We start from the raw sequence: 17,481 nt of genomic DNA, 5'->3' as shown, positions 1-17,481 counted from the left end.
TAAATGAAAAATGACGATTCCACAGGGTTTACCAGCAGGATAATTCATCCATTTCTAAGAAGGCAGCATTTAGTTCCATCAAAAGTAAAGTACAGGGGGTGGCTAGGTGGCGCAATGGATAAAGCACCGGCCCTGGAGTCAGGAGTACCTGGGTTCAAATCTAGTCTCAGACACTTAATAATTACCTAGCTGTGTGACCTTGGGCAAGCCACTTAACCCCATTGCCTTGCAAAAACCTAAAAAAAAAAGTACAAGCAAAGCTTAGAGAGATGCAGGATTCTTGGCTCAGTAAGAAGGCAGATGAAATTCAATTTTATGCAGACAATAACAAACCAAAATGCTTCCATGATGTCTTGAAGGCTATTTATGGGCCAAAGACATATTATGCATCTCAACTACTCAGTACTGATGGATCCACATTGATCGATGATAGAATCATGATCTTAGAAAGATGGTTTGAACACTTCCATAGTGTTCTGAACAGATCATCATTAGTCATTGCAGAAGCCATTGACCTCTTACCTCAAGTTGAAGTCAATCAGTACCTAGATGAAGTTCCAACTGAAGATGTTTTGTGCCATTAGGCTCCTTTTCAAATGGCAAAGTACCTGATGCTGATTCTATTCCAGCTGAGAGCTATAAGGGGTGGGGGGTGGGGTCCATTGCTCATGCAAAAACTGACAGAAATTTTCCAGGTTAAATGGCATGAAGAGGTTATCCCCCAAGAATTCAAAAATGCCTCCATCATCCATCTCTAGAAAGGTAAAAGGAATGGATTGTCCTGTGACAATTTCTCTTTTAATCATTGCTGGTAAGATTCTTGCCAGTGTCCTTCTCAATAGGCTGATGCTTCACCTGAAAGATGGTCACCTTCCTGAGAAGTGTGATGGAGTTTGCAGCCCAACAACTCCAGGAAAAATGCCAGGAACAGAACAAAAGCCTGTATTCAACATTTGTAGATCTGACCAAGACCTTTGATACTGTCAGTCATGAAGATTTATGGAAAATTATGTCAAAATTTGTTTGCCCGGTGAGTATCATCAGTATTGTACATCAATCTCATAAAGGCTTTCTTACCCGGGATAAGAAAGACCTAGCTGGAGGTAGTGTTGGTGCAGATGATGGTGCACTCAATGCAGCCTTTGAAGTTGAGATGCAGCAAATTATGGATTGATTCTCTGCTGCTTGTGCTCAAGAAAACACAAACTACACCATCCATGTGTGGAACAATTGATAACAGCAAATGGAGAAGTTTTAAGGAATGTGGACAAGTTCACTCACCTTGGCAAGTGTCCTTTCTAAGGAGGTCCACGTTGACAATGAGGTTGTCACATGCAATACCAGAGCTAGCACAGAATTTGAGAGGCTCCAAAAGAAAGTATGGGAGAGAAGAGGTATTAGACTGACCTCCAGACTGAAGGTCTACAGAGCCATTGTACCAACCTCATTGCTATATTCCTGTGAAACCTGGACAGTCTACCAGAGTCATGTCAGGAAACTGAATCACTTCCATTTAAATTGTCTTAGGAAGATTCTGAAGATCTCCTGGCAGAAGGAGATACCAGATTCTGAGGTCCATTCTTGTGCCCAACTGCCTAGCGTTCCAGCATTACTGCATAGAGTGCAACTACGATGGACTGGACACATTGTTAGAATACCAGATGTATACTTGCTTAAAGCTTTTTTATGGAGAACTCACACAGGGCAACACTTACAAAGAGGTCAGAAGAAGCAATACAGAGACACCCTGAAGGTCTCATTGAAGAACTTTAGAACTGATTATACAGCAAGGGAGACCCTGGCACAGGACCACCCAGCATGGCATGCCCTCATCAATGAAGGTGCTGCACTCTGAGGAAGGCAGAATTGAAGCAACTCAAAGGAAACATGGCAAATGTAAGTTAAGAGTATCCAACCCAGATTTTCACATGGACTATTTGTGCCCAACCTGGAGTAGAGCATTCTGAGCTCATATTGGTCTGATCAGTCACAGACAGTCACACTATCATTTGTCTCAAACATAGTGATACCATTTTGGTCTTCCTCTATAATGAGGACATGAACCAATCCACCAACCAACAGATCGTATTTGGAATTTGAACCCAGAATATCTGTCTCCAAATACCAGGAGGGGCCTGATCTCCCCATGAAGGATTTGGAAACATAAGGGGACAAGAGGCGCCATGAACACTCTGTCCTACTCTGTCACTTCATCAGACTCATAAAGAGTTGCATGAGCAGCAGGTATTTAAAGGTGTTTGTCAGGCAAATTATATGGCAAAGTGAGAGGAACTGCTCTCCACAGGGCAGGCACAGGGAGGGTGACCAGCATCCAGAGGAGGAGAGTTCTCATCAAGGGCTGATCTTGGACTTGTTCAGGTCAGGAGGAAGGGAGAAGAGGGTGTCTGAGGTAGAGGAGACCCTACCTTCTTGGTGGGAGGATGGCCTTGTGTCCTCCTGGCAGAGCCTGTGAGTATGACCTTTCTGCACACAGGGGTGTTTTCTATGGTGTTCTGGACTTATGATCATTCTTGTCTTTCCACCCAGCAGGGACTGTTTCTGTAATATCCCTTAATTCCACAAGAGGGCAATGGTTTTCCATGTTTGTGTTTAAACCTTAACACCTAATTCACAGATTTCTTAAAAATACTGACAATTAAGTGTTGCACATTAAATCAGAATTGAATGAAATTTTAAAAGGAGAAATCTTGTGACATCTTATAATGTATAGAGTAAAGCAGAAGGTATCAAATTTGCAGCCTGCAGGTCTCCCAAGTGTGGCCAAACCTGTTTAAAAGGTATTTTAGAGATATTTAACAAAATCAAGACACAGTACAATGTAGATAATACTGATTTTTGATTTTCCAATCCATATCTATTTGTGTTTGACACCATTGGGATAAAGAATTGAGTAGCTTCTTTTAAGTTGATACTAAAAAGAATTTGAGAGAAATTTTTTTTTTAAATCAGATCAATGTGGACATAATCCGCAGTTTCCTCTTTGTATTCAGGCCTTTCATGTTGTTGCTAATCAATATTGGTTCAAAGTTTTTGTTGTTGGTTGATGGTACCATAGTATATTTTTTAACTCTGTAAAATATAAAATTAAATCTAAGTTAAGATGAAGCTTTAATTTATTTTATTTTATTTTTTAAAATTTATTTTTATAAAGACTTCATTTATTTTGAGTTTTATAATTTTCCCCCTAATCTTACTTTCCTCCCCCCACCCCCCACAGAAGGCAATTTGTCAGTCTTTACATTGTTTCCATGGTATGCATTGATCCAAATTGGGTGTGATGAGAGAGAAACCACATCCTTGAGGAAGAAACATAAAGTATAGAGATAGTGAGATCAGACAATAAGATATCAGTTTTTTCCTAAATTAAAGGTAGTAGTCCTTGGTCTTTGTTTAAACTCCACAGTTCTTTCTCTGGATATAGATGGTATTCTCCATCACAGGCAGCCCCAAAATTGTCCCTGATTGTTGCACTGATGGAATGAGCAAGTCCATCAAGGTTGATCATCACTCCCATGTTGCTGTTAGGGTATACAGTGTTTTTCTGGTTCTGCTCATCTCATTCAGCATAACTTCATGCAGATCCCTCCAGGCTTCCCTGAATTCCCATCCCTCCTGGTTTCTAATAGAACAATAGTGTTCCATGACATACATATATATATGTATATATATATATATATATATATATATATATATATATATATATGTACACTATAGTTTGCTAAGCCAAGCCATTCCCCAATTGAAGGACATTCACTTGATTTCCAATTCTTTGCCACCACAAACAGGGCTGCTATGAATATTTTTGTACAAGTGATGTTTTTACTCTTTTTCATCATCTTTTCAGGATAGACCCAGTAGTGGTATTGGTGGATCAAAGGCCATGCACATTTTTGTTGCCCTTTGGGCGTAGTTCCAAATTTCTTTCCAAAAAGGTTGGATGAATTCACAGCTCCACCAACAATGTAATAGTGTCCTAGATTTCCCACAACCCTTCCAACAATGATCATTATCCTTTTTGGTTATTTTGGCCAGTCTGAGAGGTGTGAGGTGGTACCTCAGAGAAGCTTCAATTTGTATTTCTCTAATAAGTAATGTTTTAGAACAATTTTTCATGTGGCTATGGATTGCGAACCTTTAATTAAAAAAAGGAAAACACAAAATTCTAATTAGTTTTACTTACAGGAATAAAAAGTTTATGAAGAACATACCCACCAAAAATGTTTTAGCATTGAAGATTTTCTGGATAAGAAAATAAGTTGTTGTTTTTTTTTTACCAGAAACAATAAAATGGAGTTTTCTAAAACAAATAGGGTAAACTTATTTTTTTCCCCTCTAAGAAAAGATCATTTCTCATTTCAGAATTAAGTGAAAGTTCACAATTGAAAGCATTAGGTGCTTTCAGGCCAGAAAGACTAAAGTAAAGAGATCTATAATTCTTTGCAGTGGAAATGGCAGGACAAAAATGACTAACAGGGAGTTAATGCCCAAGATAATGGGGGAGCACCTTTCTTTGGTTGAAGGAAACGTCTGTTATAAAAATTAGCTTTCACTTCAGGAAAACTACCAAGTTCATCGCATTATCATTTGGAAAAACATGAGCTAAATTTAGGAAGGAAAGTCAAGTGTTAGAAATGATGGCTTGATTGAAAATTTCAGCCAGTGATGCAGGGGGAATGAACACTAAATCTGTAGTTGGCAGACTTGGGTTCAAATCTTGCTTGATTGACTTAATAGGGTGGTTTCAGGCAAATCATCTAACCTTTCCTGGGTCTTATTTTGCTCCCCTTTAAATGAAAGGTTTGACTGAACGGTCTCTAGGGTTCCTTTCAGGTCTAAATCTGAACCAAAGTATTAGGAATTAGAAATGCTGCCTGGATTACAGAGAGCATCATGTGGCCCAGCCTAGGGGATTTTCACTTATTGCTTCTTGGCAATAAGCACAGTGTCTTCTTAGAGGTGCGGAAGCTAGAAACCTCTATAAGTCAACTTCTATAACCTCTTCCTGAACCAGCCCTCCATTTGTTTCTCAATGTTGAGAAATGCTTTCAAAAAGAGGATTTAATATGTGTACCCACTCATCTTTGAAAAATCCCCATTGGTGGGTAAGGAGTAAAAAATGAAACTTTTTCAGTAACAAAGTTTCCATGGAATAAGAGGTTGTTTCTAATGTTAAGTCTAATTTCAAAGTCATTATCAATATTATATGAATGATAAGAATACTAATATCTCAGATGTATGAGATTGTAAGTCATCATCTTGTGATATTTTTGTTATTATTTGTAACTGAACTTAGAACTATCCCCATGGTAACTTAAACTGGGTAGAAGGAAATATAAGAATCTCTACATGACCAGTACTGTGGACATGTAACATAGAGTAGAAAGACAAGTCTTTTAACAAATGGGAAACAGAATTTTCCTGGAATAGAAAAAGTAGCTGGTTTATTTTTGGGTATGAAAAAATCATAGATGCTATCTAAACTGATGTGGAGATCATTATAAAACATAAAAACTCTCTTAACAAGGCAAATGTGTTTTACATGGAAATCTAACCCATCACTTTAGAAGTACTTGGAGTCCCAGTCGGAAAACCTGTTAATGTGTCTAGATGTTATGGTCACCATACTGAATAATCTCGGTGGTTGATGGTGGAGAAGCTGAATGGAGAGGAAGGAGAGGAACACTTGATCCTTCACTCCTAGAAACAAAGTTATGAAGCAAGTGGGGAAAAGGAGTAAGTAAAAATTGTGTTTAATAACTTAAAACAGCAAAAACTTTTGGGAGCCCCTGTGGACATCATGCTAGGCTCTTTAGGAATAAATTGAGGAGGGCAGTGTGGCTCAGCTTGATAACTAGATGAGCTGGGGTGCATTCTGCCTCTGAGGTTTGTTCTCTGGGTGACCTCGAGAAGTTTAACTCCCCTCCCTGGGTCTGTGCATACTCCACTGTGATGTGACAAACTTTGATGAAATAGCCCTGAAGAGGCCCTTCTAGCTCCAGATCAGGACTCCATTTCAACATGGTGTCACACCCTTTTCTTTTTTTTGGAAAAACAAAAAAGCAAAAAGCATTTATGTGATGTGAAATAAAGATCCTTTTAGGTGGAAATTTAATTTCCTTTTACCAACCTATTTCTTCAGCATGTCTTGTAATGGTGTCCTCATGATGCATAGCTGAAAATCTAAGCAAACATTTTCTTGAGTTGTATGCCACTTACCTGTGTGACCATCCCCTGGTTTTTGCTAATACACAGAAGAAGCTATCTCCAGGATCTCTAAATCTGAGCTTTTCCTTTGTAGCCACAACTCCCTTTCCACCTGCTACCAATCCAGTTTGTTATCTTCAACAAGATTTTTGAAACCTTGACTCTTCTGAAGGAAAATCCAGGTGGGAAAGGGATCCCAGCCAATCTTCCCTCAGTTTTCCCTACTGTATGTTTTCACCTAACTGCCTGACTTGCTCATCTCCTTCACTTTCACCACCACAGCTGTTCCCTAGGAGCACTTTGATTTCCCCTTTTCCCCCTTGACTAGGATTAGATTAAGCCTTCTTTCCCCTTAGTTAAGCAGAATCAAGATTGCAATTTTTCAAAAGCACCTTGCCCTGGAAGCTAAAGAAAACAAGAAAACTCAAGTTATACAGAAAAACAGTGAATCAAGAGAGCATGATATATGATGATATCTGAAGATGGTTGGTTTCCCAAGTTATCCTAAAGTAATTACAATTTAGCCCCAGATAATTAGCTGTATCAGCATGATTTCTATAGAGCGTTTTTTCCTCCCTGTTCCTGGTCCTTGCATCAGTTTTGCCCTTGTCGAATTGATCTTTAGCATACGTATAGATTGTTGTGTAACTTTCCTCCCTAAACAGCTCTCATCCAACAGCTAGCTACCAAACTTCCACCTCCTGTCTTCTTATCTCAGCATTTCTGTGAATCTTTCCTTGTCCTTCCTTCCTTTCTCAGAAGGAGCACTTGTCATCCCTTCCAAGACTCCCTTTTCTGACTCCTACGTTTCCTAGGAGCCCTTGCTTTTCAAGGCTCTTTCTTCCTTTTTTGCATCTTCAGTGTTTTCCTCTCTGTCTTCTCTACAAGCATGCCCAGGTAGGGCTATATGAAGGAATTTTACCCACTGGGGTTTTTTTGTTTGTTTTTTAGGTTTTTGCAAGGCAATAGGGTTAAGTGGATTGCCCAAGGCCACACAGCTAGGTTATTATTAAGAGTCTGAGGTCAAATTTGAACTCAGGTACTCCTGACTCCAGGGTCAGTGCTCTATCCATTGTACCACCTAGCTGCCCCTTCAATGGGTTTTTAAAAACAGTTACAATGAATAACCAAGGAGATGGTAGAAGGAAAAGACTGAGGCCTAGGTATCCCCAGTGGAGCCCAGTGAGGCCATAGATCTGAGCTCTGGTCTTCCCCCAAATTCCCAACTCTTTCTTAAGTTACTACCTGCATTTTCTGACACACTTCTCAACAGAGGAATCATTTTCTCTTCTCCCCCCCCCCCCCCCGAAAAAATCCTTCCTCTGATCTAGCTTTTAAAAAATAATAAAGAACCTCTGTTCTTTGACTTCAATCTTTTTTGATTACTCCCTTCCCCTTGCCACAGTCAGTGGATTCTTGCTCAGGAGTGTTTTGGAGGATCCATCCCTTCCTTTCAAAAGTTTTCTCATGGCCAACATTATAGCTTAAATCCTGAATATTTTGTACCTGGACTATTTCTCTTGGCAGGTTCCTTCTTGTAATCTTTTTCAACTCATAGTAAGTTCTTAATAATGCTAGCTGATTAACTCCTTCCCCAGATCAGTCCCTCCTTTGTATCATGACCAGATTTATTTTTCTAAAACACAACTTCCCATTGTCATCTACTTCCACACTCAAAAATCCTCAGTGACTTTCTAGTACCTACTGACATTGAAGATCTACCCTCATCCTACCTTTCTTGCCTGTTTGCCAGAGTGCCATCCAAACTGAAATAGTCTCTGTAGCTTTTGCTTTCTAGTTTTGATACCTTGGTAATATATTTCCCTGTTAAAACCTACTTTTAGAGCCTTGTTGAAATGCTGCTTCTTCCATGAAGCCTCTCTTGATTACCCCAACAGAGCATTGTACACCCTCTCATGGTACTTACATACCCCCTTATTATCTAAATCCCTCCACTAGATTGTAAACTTTTAGAGGGAAGGATGTAATTTTACTGGTCTTTTTAATGTCTCAGTAAATATGTGTTGAATAAATAAATTGAATTAGTTGGTTTGCTATTCAGGGTTTTGTTATTCTTTACCAATAAACCACTCTTTGTTTTTAATTGATTCTCTGTTGGTGAAAAAGCTTCCTTGTTGGTGTGAACAAACTTGTAAGAGTGATGCCTTTTATTTTACCCCCTGGTGTATTTAGAGAAAGTTAAAAAACTTGAGAAGACTTCTACTCAAAAATATTTCTCCTTCTATTTTACCATTTGAGTAAAGAAGGTTCTACTTTCCAAATTCAGTCTCATTCATACCTGAAGGTCAGTTGCCATATGTAGATATTACCTCAGTAAATGGTAGTTTTGTTAGAGGGAAGAAGTTACCAGGCAATTTTAATACTTGGGAAGGGGGAAAAAATTTTATATCTTAGAGAATCAATCCTATAACAAGTATAAAGATGAGATGAGAGGAAAAATAGCACAAATGCTTAATTTCACAATCACTTTCCCTTTGGTTTTCTCTATTCCTCTGTCTTTATTATGGTTACTTAGACTCTCATTTTTTCAAGGATCTCCAAAACCTACAACCTTATGATACTGTCAGCCTCCACATTTTATACAATAAAATCAGACCTCCAGGTGATCATTTCATAGTGGGATTTGAGTTTTTTAATTTTATAGCAAGATTACCTTTCTGACTATTGGCATCTGCCTCTGTTACTCTGGTATGTGTCTGGTGTGTTATGTGTCTGTACTCTCATTTTGTTAGTAAAATAAGGGTTTTCAAAATACAAACTACTCTCTCTTTGTAGGACTTAAATACTTTTATCTATCCTTTCCCAGTATTTCATTAATATACTTTATTTTTGCATACTTATTTTGATTTGTGCTGGTTTTGCTCTTCTGCAATCTTCATTGGGACAACCATTTTTGAGTCACTTCAAAAACAGGTTAGGGAGTTTTCTCATCCCACAGACCCATTTGGTGTTAATGTTTGTTCCTTTTTTATATCTAAACACTTCTCCCACCTACAGCTACTTTTTTGTCCCAACCAATGATATTCAATATCAACGTCTTCCCCAAACTATATATGCTAAATCTTAAAATTTATAGAGCCTTTGATATCTTTTAGCCCAGTAGTTGTGGTTTCACATTGCAGATAATCTAGAATACAATCTTTTAACTATTTTGTGTTAGAAATCCCTTTGACGGGGTGAAGCCTATGGAGGCCATCTCAGGATTGTGTTTTTAAAATACACAAAAATAAAAGACATCACCTTACAAAAGAAACAAATATAGTGAAATGCAAATCGGAATTTTTTATTAAATAGCAAGTAGATGAATTCCTAAATTAAGAACCCCTGCCTTGGCATATAATAAAAATCAACCAATACTTACATATCTATATATTCAGATAGATATAGATATAGATATATATATACACACACACATATATATGTATTTCAGAGTATAAGACTTGATGTCTTTTTTTGAAGGAGTTTATAATCTCATAGGGAAGTTAAAATATGGAGAGAGTTAAAAGATAATAAAATATTTAAAAGCAGTTTAAGCAAGTGGTTGTTATAAGGCAGTTCATAGGTTTGTTTTTTTTTTAGAAAACAATTTAGAAGAGAAAAAACTCGTTTTATTCTGGGATTATCAAGAAATATTTTTAAAAAGTGGCATTGAAGAGTCAAAAATAGAATGCTTTCCTGTCCTATTCTTCTCGATGACTTGGATACCATTAAGCTCTTTGAGCACACGAACAAGTTTGCATCTTGTCTTTGTAGTCCCAGAAACTTATTACAGTACTTGGTGCATAGAAAGTTCTTTATAAATATTCATTAATCAAGCATTTATAAAACAGCTACTACATGTGCCAGGCAGCTTTACACACACACACATATATACATACATAAACCTATTGTGATGATGATGTTTATCCTTCATTCTCAAAAACAACCATGACATCAGGGAGGTGATGCCATGACAAGCAAGTGAAATGGATTTGAGTGAGAGGGACTGTGCTAAATCACTGGCCTCACTTTCTCCTCCAGAGCCTTCTGGGTCCAATGACCAGATATGGATCAGGACAACTGGAGATGAGACAATCATCCCTTATTGTATATGGATATATACACACATGCATATATATACATACTGCATATGTGTATACACAGACATAAATACCTACAAAGAAATTTCTGAAGGGAGTGATAAAGAGTAACATTAGGGGGATCAGGACTTGTTTGAGTAGGTAGCACTTGAACTAAGCCTTAGAGGATTTGAGGAATTCTGTGAGGAAATTGTAAGAGAGTGTGAGGGCATTGTAGGCTTCAGGGACAGCCAAGACAAAGACAAGGAAATGGAATAGTGTGCAAGGAGCAGGAAAAGAGACTGTTTTTGCTATCATAGCAGTAGGGTAGTATAAATATGAAAACATAGGCTAGTGCTACTGGAACTTGTATTATACTCTAGAGATGTTTGGGAAGCACTAGGATTTCTTGAGCAGGGGACTGACCTCTACTTGAGAAAGATCAATTTGGTATTTTCTACCCAGAAAATTGGAATGAAAAAGGGAGAGAGATTGGAGACCAGAAGATTAATTAGGAGGTATTATAATAAACGAGGTAGGCGGTAATGAGGGCCAGAGTAAGGTTTGGTGGCCATGTGAGTTAGGAGCACAAACAGATGAGAGAGACGTCTGGGAGAGAGAGAGAGAGTTATTGTGTGTGTGGGGAGAGAGAATGAGTGTGGGAGGGGGGCGCAAGAGTGTGAGAGTGTAAGTGTGTGTGTGTGTGTGTGTGTGTGTGTGTGTTTGTGAGAGAGAGAATATAAATGGATTTGGAGTCAAGGAGATGTTTCATAGGTACTTATTTGACCAGTTTCCTCAACTTTAAAATGACTGAGGAAAGTTCATTTGGATGTCCTATAAGGCTATTTAGGCTCTCGATAAGTGTTCTACTATTGTGACCCAATTGGATTCTTTAGAACTAGAAAAAACTCATAATCGTTAGACATCCCTGGGAACAAAAGGATCCTTCTCTTGGGTGATTTCTTGGCATTCTTTTAGCATATCGACTGACTGCCTGTGTTCCTTGATTTCTTGACCTAATGAGGGGCATTTTAAAGTATCATAATTCAGGAGTGAAAAAAATAATTCTAAAAAAAAGTTTCAATTCCAATGGAAAGTATAGAGCTGAGAGTCCGGAAATTTGACTCTGTTGATTTTTCTTTTATTATGAATACTTTCGGTCACCAGAATTTGATTTTGACATTTAGTGGAAAGTTAGATTTTCATTTTAACTGGAAATTGTTTTCCATTATTTTTAGTTTAACAAGTCCTTGGATATGTTAAATAAGTGCATGTGTCTTCAACACTCTTAAGAGCTATATACCCCTAACTCTTACATCTTTTTATTTATAAACATATATATGTATATGTATATGTTTATTTTTGTACATTTCTAACACTTATAGTTTGGATTTGCTCTTGTAATTTCTGATTGTTCTGGAAGTTTTCATTAGAGCAAGAGTCCAAGTACAAATTAAAATTTACTTCTGAATTGCATAATTAAAATAAATAGATTAGACCTTAACCAAAAGTCCTTCCACATGTGAAAGTACCAAGGGCTTATAGATACGTTGTTGTCTTGTTTTCTCTTTCTTAAATAAGAAATTGCTCTGCCTCTCTGGCCCTGATTCAGTGAAGATGTCTCCTGTCTCCCATAAGGGGAAGGCTTTTTTCTTTACTCTTTTGTGTAAAGTTATAAGTGAATGCTAATAATTGATTATGCATGTCCTCTTCTATTCACCTTCTAAATACTCGTCTTTCTCTGTTTTTATCATAGGCCTCCTGATTTTCAGCTGCTAAAGGAAGGACAAAGGTATGGTTGAATCAGTATCCCATCTATACAGTACATCCATGGTTCAAAACCTTGGCAGTTAACCAGGTGATAGGAGCTCTTTGATTTCCTGTGCTGATGCATTATGGAAGTACCTCATTGTACCCACACAATGAAATATTGGACCTGTTTAGCTTTTTCTTTTGTGTTGCCCCAGCAGGTTGGTTTGCTCTGTATGATTTAGTGAACAGCTGCTCCTACCTGGGAGATCTTAATTGAACCTGTTGAAATCTGACACAAACATAACTCCTGCTCTTTCCATCCTATGTTTTGCCAGTCTTTGTTAAATAGATTGTTCCAATTATATGTGTTGAAAAGTTTTTAAAAATCTAAATTTATAGTATTTAAAGTTAGGGATTTTCCAATTATGTAATTTTTGAAATAATGTTTTAGATTCCTGAATTTTTTTCTTTTTCCCCACCAAGCTATGGCCACTTTTTAGAGTGTCTCTCTTGCCATCCTGTTTTTTTGCATGACCTCCTGACCTCCCTACCCTCAAAAACAACAAAAAAAAGAACTATTCTGGTTGGTTATTAGTCACCATCTAGGGGCTAGATATATGGAGATTGAGTGGGTTAGAGATCTTTATCTAATCATGCATAGCTCTAACATGGAATCTTAAAGTAATACAGAAAAACATGACTGCCACCTCCTAGCTGAAGATTTTTTTTGTATTTATTCATAAACTATGAAAGGTGAAGTGATTCTAGATTTCACCAAATTATACTCACTCATTTTCCTCTGACCTTAGACATAGTCATAGCATGGTATGGGGATAAATTATGACTAAAAAATATATTCCTGGCTCTCCTTCTCTGCAAAAACACCTCCTCTTCCTCCTAAGGAAAAAAAAAACCAGCCACCCAACAACAAACTCAGCAGTTCTTAAACTCTATTAAATCTCCAAAATTTCAAAAATACAGGAAGAAAATGTCTCCTTGTATTGGCATTTGCCATCAAATTCTGAGATTAGTTTTATTTTCCTTTCTCTAGCACTTACTTTTGAGATTTTTGTTTGATTTTTTTTTTTTGACCAGACCTATGGTTTCACTGGTGTTGGGAATTCCTGGTAAGGAAATCCCTTCTCCCAGAGGAGGTTGGCACCCTTGAGAGATGAAATAATCTTCAGAGGATTACATGATGAGGAAAGGCAGAGGTTTGGATAAACCAATTCTGCTTACTCCATGATCAACTCACTATCAATCTGCTGCCCCATGCTACTTTTCACTTACTTTTTCCTTCTCATCACTTTTCTATTTCATTAACTGTGGTGGTCAGATAATTTCTTGTGTGTCTGAATTGCCCATAATAACTTTATGGTGTTTTCTATTCACCATAATCATCATTTTAATTTTTTAAGTGAAGTGGCTCTGATATTTGTATTTTTTGTTAAAATAATAATTGGAGTTAACACTGAAAACCAAAAGAAATTCTATAGAAGTTTGAATAGAAGAAATTTCAAAACAAAATCAATTCCAAAATGTTTAACATAGTTATATATGTATAAACTATATTAGATTATTCTGTTGGGGGAGAGGAGAAAAATGTGGAATTCAAAACCTTACAAAAATGATTTTTGAAAGCTGTCTTTACAAGTAGTTGGAAAAATAAATAAATTTATTAATTAACAAAAAGAATTTTGTACACAGGACTTGATAAATGTTCATTGCTAAGATAAATGGAATAGGAAAAAAATAAAATAGAATCAATTCCAGTGCTCATCAAAAAGCACAAAGATTTACAAGTTAAATCTTTGCCATGTCTTAGCATTTGATGTCAACAATTCCTTTTGCCTACTTTACTGTGAGTCTGTTTTTTCTTCTTTCTGCTTTCCCCAACCAGTGGTCATTCTGGTGAAGAAGTCAGGTTATGTGATGAGATTGTTAAAACATCGGACATTGAGAATCCTGGCCAGTCAGGAGTCCAGAATGAGTCTGGTTCCTCTAGCACCCACAGTCACAGTAGCAGCGACGATGAACAAGGATTTGTTTCTTCTCTTCTACCGGGTAACAAACCAAATTTGGCCCCTGGAAGGCAGCAGCCATATCCAAAAAGCATCCTGAAAAAGAGGCCTGGCCAGAAAGCTAACTCCAGACACCCAAACAAAGATCCGCCCCTGTCTGATTTGGCTGAGCAGTTGCACAGGTGTAGCTTAGACAACCTGGAGAAAGCAGGCGCTCCTGACCATTGTTTACAAGAGGGAAACACCTCTGAAAAATCAAAAGCCGCAGAGAATTCCCAAAATGGTTGTGACAGTTCACAGATAACTATGGTAGGCATAAGCAAAAAAGGAGCAGAACATTTTAGGCGGAAATTTGCAATGTTGAATCAACCTGCCCAATCGGGTTTTAGTCCATTTCCGGTGGATCCTGCTAAGGCCAAGGCAGGCTTGTTTGAAGTCCTCAAAGAGACTTTAATGGAATGGAAGACAGAAGAAACGTTAAAGTTTTTACATGGCAAGAATTATATCCCCGTTCCTCTGTCAGCCTCACCATCCCCTCATCAGGAAGGGGGGGAAGAAAAGGACAAGGAGGCCCCAGGACCAGGACAGGAGAGTCACACTGTGGCTGCTGGACAGGCGTCACAGAACACCCTGGATCAGTCTCTACCATTCAGTGATGCAGGCACTGCCATTCACCCTCTGCCAAGTTATGAGAGCCTAAAAAAAGAAACCGAAGCATTGAATTTAAGGATTAGGGAGTTCTATAGAGGAAAATATGTCCTAGATGAGCAGTCCCCCAAAACAGAAATCACAAGCAAGGTAGGTCTTAGCTCATGGGATCAGGAGGGAGGGATGAATTGAAGAGAATGTGGTTTTTTCTTTTTAAAAAAAAATTGTAAATTTAATTTATTTAAGGCAATGGGGTCAAGTGACTTGCCCAGAGTCTCACAGCTAGGCAATTATTAAGTGTCTGAGGACAGATTTGAACTCAGGTGCTCCTGAGTTCGGGGGCAGGTGCTCTTATCCATTGCGCCACCTAACTGCCCACATTTCTTCTTTTTTTTTTTTTCCCCAATCTTTGTTCCTTCAACTTAAAAATGATCTCCAGAACAGTAACACTCTTGGGCCCTCAGAATGCTATCTTTGTAACCCTTTTAAATCTTGCTGGTCTCTGGTCATACTAGTGGCTTTCCCCAAGAGCTCCAGGGAAGTTTCTGCCTTGTGACAATGAGCAGCCTGCCTGGATTCTGTTTACAGTTTTCATAAATGGTAGGCCTGTTGTTCTACTCTGGAAGGATGGCCCAGAAAGACTGGAGCAAGGTTTCACTGAGAGCAAAGTTTCTCATGTAGTGAAATTGTTATTCTTTCATGTGCATCAATCATTAGACTTTGTTAAGTCTGAGCTTAACTTTATTCATCTGTAAGACTCAAAATAGAGTAGGGATAATAGTTCTAGCTTTCAAACTGAGAAAATTTTGAAGAAAATTATATTTTTTGTGACATAATTTAAAGGAGAATCAGAGAATGTCAAAGATCTGCCACTGACTTGCTGAATGGTCTTAGACAAGTCACCCAACCTTCTAAGGGTCCCAAGGCCCTCATCTGTTCTGTGGAGGGGTTGGTGTCTTAAGTCCCTACCAGCTCAAACTTTTTTTTTTAGGGACATGGCTATGAGCATATACCTTGGGAAATGAATTGTTAATCAAAGGGCTAAATAATTTTATCTTGGATAATTTTCTTGGTTATTGTGTCTTAATTTTACCAGAAAAATCTTTTTTTGTTACTAGAATTGCTAAGTCAAATTTAGGAAAATATATATGTGTATATACATATATATGTAGTTATTGGAAAGAGAGTTTTATTTAGAATTTTAGAAATTAATTTTATTTCCATAAATGATAGCCTGGCACCATGCCTGAGAATATACAAGTGAATAAAGTAGACCTTGAGATTTGAAACTTTTATAGTCATCATTTTCTTTAGTTCAAAAGCTGGCAACTTTGGGTTAAGAAAAATGCAGTTTTTTAAAATTTGTGGTAATTCTCTAGTCTTTAAAATAAGAAATAAAATTACATTTTCTTTTTTTTATACAAATGTGATTCAGGGTGATCCTACATTTCCACTCATAGATTCAAGTTCTCAGAACCAGATTAGAAAACGCATTGTACTTGAAAAGTTGACTAAAGTGTAAGTATATGATTATTTTCTCTAATCATTTTGAGACTTGACAGTAATATTATTCTTATATTCAACTGTTTTGAAAAATAATTTTAGAGATGCCATATGGATTCCTTCAACTGTGAAATAGTCCATTAATTAAAATTTTGGATGTATTTTTAGTCTGTTGGTAGGGAGGGAAAGCTACTATATGGGAATCACAGGGAAGTTAAGGTAAATAAGAGTGCAGGTTTCCTGGGAACTGCCACACTGTTAAGTAGAAAAATAGAATAGCTTAGATTTTAGGATCTTGGACTCCTGAATGAGCAGTTGTTTCCATTCAAACAGTAATCTGTGGTAAACATGTTATATACATCACAGTTTCTCAAGTGTGACTTTAAAAAAATTTACTATAAAAGCCAAATCTGTGTTCATGCATTGGGAACACTTATATACAGAGAGCTAGATTATGGTCAATGCTGAAATCTTTAACTGCAAATTTTCCTTTTTCCTTAGAGTCTTAGAATTGTGGTTTTTCAGGAGACCTTAAAAATCATACAGTTCCCCTCCTCACCCCCCCCCATTTCTAATTTATCCTAAAGGAAAATTCATTCTCATTGGAATGAGCCCAATCAGTGACATTTAAGATCACTTACTTGTCAGAGATAACTTTAGATGTTAAGACTTCTTTGACTTCTTTTTCCAAATAAGCTTATGAGTAAGTTCACCTTTCTGTGATGACAACTGCTATCCAATCACTTTCAAAGAACCATCCAACTCTTATTTTGATATTCCATATCCCAAAAATACCTTTCGGCCCAAAATATTTTTCTGGGACTTATTTTTAGTGTGATATTTATTCAGAGAACTCCTACTGTATTGGTCTGTGTTGGATTCTGAGCATTTTTTTTACATGATAACTTCATTTTATTTAAAAAGAATAGCAAATTATGCATAATAAGATTCGTACTTTTATGCACAATCATCTTTTTATTTTTCTATAAACTAAAATAAATTCTTTGTTCTATAAATTAAAAAGAAAATGAAACATTAAAAAATCAATAGGATTGTAATGTCTTGTATATTCTTTTCCCATACCAATTATCTAGAAATTATTCATTTGACAGAATTTTTAATCCAAAAGAACCAGAAGCAGGTCTCTGACATTCTGATTATATTCTATTGAGAAGTTATGGAGGGGCAGCTAGGTGGTACAATGGATAGAGCACCGGCCCTGGAGTCAGGAGTACCAAGCTCAAATCCAACCT

The 17,481-nt window shown here is 37.3% G+C and overlaps 1 protein-coding gene across 2 annotated transcripts in view; it reads left to right on the top strand.

Moving 5' to 3' along the window:
* Positions 1–17,481, top strand: part of RPAP2 (RNA polymerase II associated protein 2) — an 89,091-nt gene that overhangs the window by 16,476 nt on the left and 55,134 nt on the right. For both annotated transcript variants that reach the window (XM_074221678.1, XM_074221679.1), the window contains 3 exons: positions 12,061–12,096; positions 13,957–14,875; positions 16,161–16,243. In XM_074221678.1, the coding sequence (XP_074077779.1) occupies positions 12,061–12,096; positions 13,957–14,875; positions 16,161–16,243 (1,038 nt within the window). The remainder of the gene's footprint in view (positions 1–12,060; positions 12,097–13,956; positions 14,876–16,160; positions 16,244–17,481) is intronic.

The sequence above is a fragment of the Macrotis lagotis genome, chromosome 2 (genome assembly GCF_037893015.1).
Source record: "Macrotis lagotis isolate mMagLag1 chromosome 2, bilby.v1.9.chrom.fasta, whole genome shotgun sequence".
In the NCBI taxonomy this organism is placed as follows: domain Eukaryota; kingdom Metazoa; phylum Chordata; class Mammalia; order Peramelemorphia; family Peramelidae; genus Macrotis; species Macrotis lagotis.
The sequence above is the reverse complement of the archived record's forward strand: the minus strand, read 5'-3'. Positions and strand labels throughout refer to the sequence as shown.